We start from the raw sequence: 2473 nt of genomic DNA, 5'->3' as shown, positions 1-2473 counted from the left end.
GATAGATAGATAAAAGATAGATATACAGTCACACCTCGAGCTAGTGTCAAGTAGTCTATTCAGATATGCATGCACAGGCATATCTATCTACCTATCTATCTTTAATCTCTCTCTCTCTCTATCTATCTATCTTTAATCTATCTATCTATCTATCATTGATCTCTCTATCTCTCTATCTTTAATCTATCTATCTTTCTATGTCTACGTCTCGAGAGAGAAGAGAGGAGCGTCTCCTTTTGTAAATCTTTCTTTCTTCTGCATTTTCTTTCTTGGTTTGTGCTATTTGCTCCTTCTCTCTTTTCTCTCTCGGAATTTCACCTCAATGTCTCACACAGTATATCGAGAATACCTACATATATATATATATATATATATGTATATGCAGGTATTCTTTCGCTTTGTATAGGAAGTGATGTACGTCGTTAGCTGTCATGCTTCTTCCGCTTTTTTCTCGCACTTCATCCCTATTCCCCCTTCGGTAGGTGGCGCATCTTCATACATGTCTCCTGTCTCTTTCTTTCTTTCCTTCTTTTCCGTCTCTATCTCAAGGCACCCCCTCTCCCTATACGAAGATCCATATACTGATGTATATATATGTATGTATGTATATATATATATATATGTAACTACGCCATAGGTGTGTGTAGGTGATGCATGCCTAGAGATGTCTAGGATTCTTCGTTCCATTTTGAGAACGGAAGTGGGAAAGATGATGAGACTATTTATAGACATTTCTGTCTCTAGAATGAAGAAGATCCCTCACTACAACAAGGGCCTCCTCCTCCCCTACTGTCAGCAGCAGGAGGAATACGAGAGATTTATGAAGGAAAGACGCCGCGGTAGACAGAGAAGTGATCTTAGAGATGACATGGAGAGAAGAAAAGAAGAGAGAAGCGTTAGATTCTATTGATCTTCTTTTATCTACTTCTATCTACCTGTGTATCTGCCCTGTTTAGTAGATATGTGTATGTCTTTTGGAACTATCTTTCGATCGTGAGCCTTCCCCTATCTAGGGATGTTGTGTGTTGCATTAAGAGAGTGCTTATCTTTCTCATCCTTCTCTTTCTTTCTTCTTTTTCTTTCTTTCTTTCTCTTCTCTCCTCGCTCTTGTTTCTCATGTCTCCAGGAGAGAAAGATAATACAACTGTCTTATGCTTATCTCAAGCAAAGAAGAAGGTGCGTGCCTACAGGATGTCTTTCTTATGACGTTTCAATCACGGCTATTCTCTTGGAGACTTCCCTCTCTTTCTTTTCATCTAAGAAAGACCAGAAGAAGAGATCGAAACAAGATCATCTTTCTTTCTCTTTCTTTCTTTCTTTCTTTCTCTCTGTATGGATGGGTGTCCTTGCGACATTCTTTCAGATAAGGAGCAAAACAAGAGAATTCTTGCGTTCCTCGCCCTTCCGTCCTTCTTTCTCTCTAAAGTCTGGTCGTTGCCATGAGATCTTTCTCTCTTGCCTTGTCAGTCCTTACTTCATACAGGATGATAAGGTCTATCTATCTACTTCTTCTTCTTCTACGAGGATTGTATCCTTTTACACTGACTGTCTTCTTTTTGATTTCTCTCCTTTTTCATTAGACATCGAGCAATCTCAGAGGGGGAGACAAGAGAGAAATAGAACAGGTGTATCGAGTCTATCCTTTCTTAACCCGTCTTTGGAGAAGGTCTGTCTGTCTGTCTGTCTTTCTTTCTCACGACTTCTTTCCGTGTTAGGGTAGAAGCAGTGAGTTGCCCTTCTTTTCATCTTTTCGTGTTTCTTCCCCGTTTTCTACGTCTCGAAAAGATTCAGAATGTTCGGTTTTATCTCTAGCTATCTCCATCGGCATATGGAGATAGATGTCTACAGAGAGAGAGAAAGTGAAAGAGGCCCGTCGAGAGAAGGAGAGAGTGAGTAGTGTACATACACCCGGCGAACAGAGAGAAGAGAGGAGGAAATGGAGAAAGAAGAGATTCGAATAAAGATGGATGAGATCTACATGCAAACAGTCCACTCTTTCTCATTCTGTGCTTCCTCTTCTATTCTCTTGTTTCCCTAAGACTTCTTTTGCTCTTGTTCTCTCCATTCTTACTTCTTCTTCTTGTGGCTTTCACTCTTAGACTTCTTTTCGCTCTTTCTCTTGTTTTTCTTCTCCCCTTTCTTTCTTTCTTTCTCACCTGTTCAAGGCGTTTGGCGATGAGAAGTTTCATTTCAGCTGTCTGGGGAAAGATTTCCACGACGTGCTTCAAAACGATTCCTGTGAGTTCATTATCTGTTCCTTTCAAAGGAATGTCGAGGTATGGAGAGGAAGGAGAAGCCGACGAAGTGACTAAAGCACTTGAACCCCCAGGAAAAGAAGATGAAGAGGAAGAAGAAGAAGAATCGCCTGGTAATTGACCTCCTACTCCTCCTCCTTGAGGAAGAGGTAGGAGGCCTAGTGATCGATCATCCATCTTGAAGACAGGAAAGGGAAAGAAAGAAAGAGATCTACAGA

At 40.8% G+C, this 2473-nt stretch overlaps 2 protein-coding genes across 2 annotated transcripts in view; one reads left to right on the top strand and one right to left on the bottom strand.

Moving 5' to 3' along the window:
* Positions 1-2367, top strand: part of CSUI_005231 (uncharacterized protein) — a gene marked incomplete at its 5' end in the record, with an annotated part of 16889 nt that extends 14522 nt beyond the window's left edge. The window contains one exon of the mRNA XM_068065409.1: positions 2267-2367. The remainder of the gene's footprint in view (positions 1-2266) is intronic.
* The window catches only part of CSUI_005230 (leucine rich repeat protein), a gene marked incomplete at both ends in the record, with an annotated part of 8287 nt that extends 5855 nt beyond the window's left edge, over positions 1-2432 (bottom strand). The window contains one exon of the mRNA XM_068065408.1: positions 2094-2432. Coding sequence (XP_067922612.1) covers positions 2094-2432 — 339 coding nt within the window. The remainder of the gene's footprint in view (positions 1-2093) is intronic.
* Positions 2433-2473: the final 41 nt, after the last annotated feature.

This window comes from Cystoisospora suis, assembly GCF_002600585.1.
Source record: "Cystoisospora suis strain Wien I chromosome Unknown contig_2529, whole genome shotgun sequence".
NCBI lineage: Eukaryota > Apicomplexa > Conoidasida > Eucoccidiorida > Sarcocystidae > Cystoisospora > Cystoisospora suis.
The sequence above is the reverse complement of the archived record's forward strand: the minus strand, read 5'-3'. Positions and strand labels throughout refer to the sequence as shown.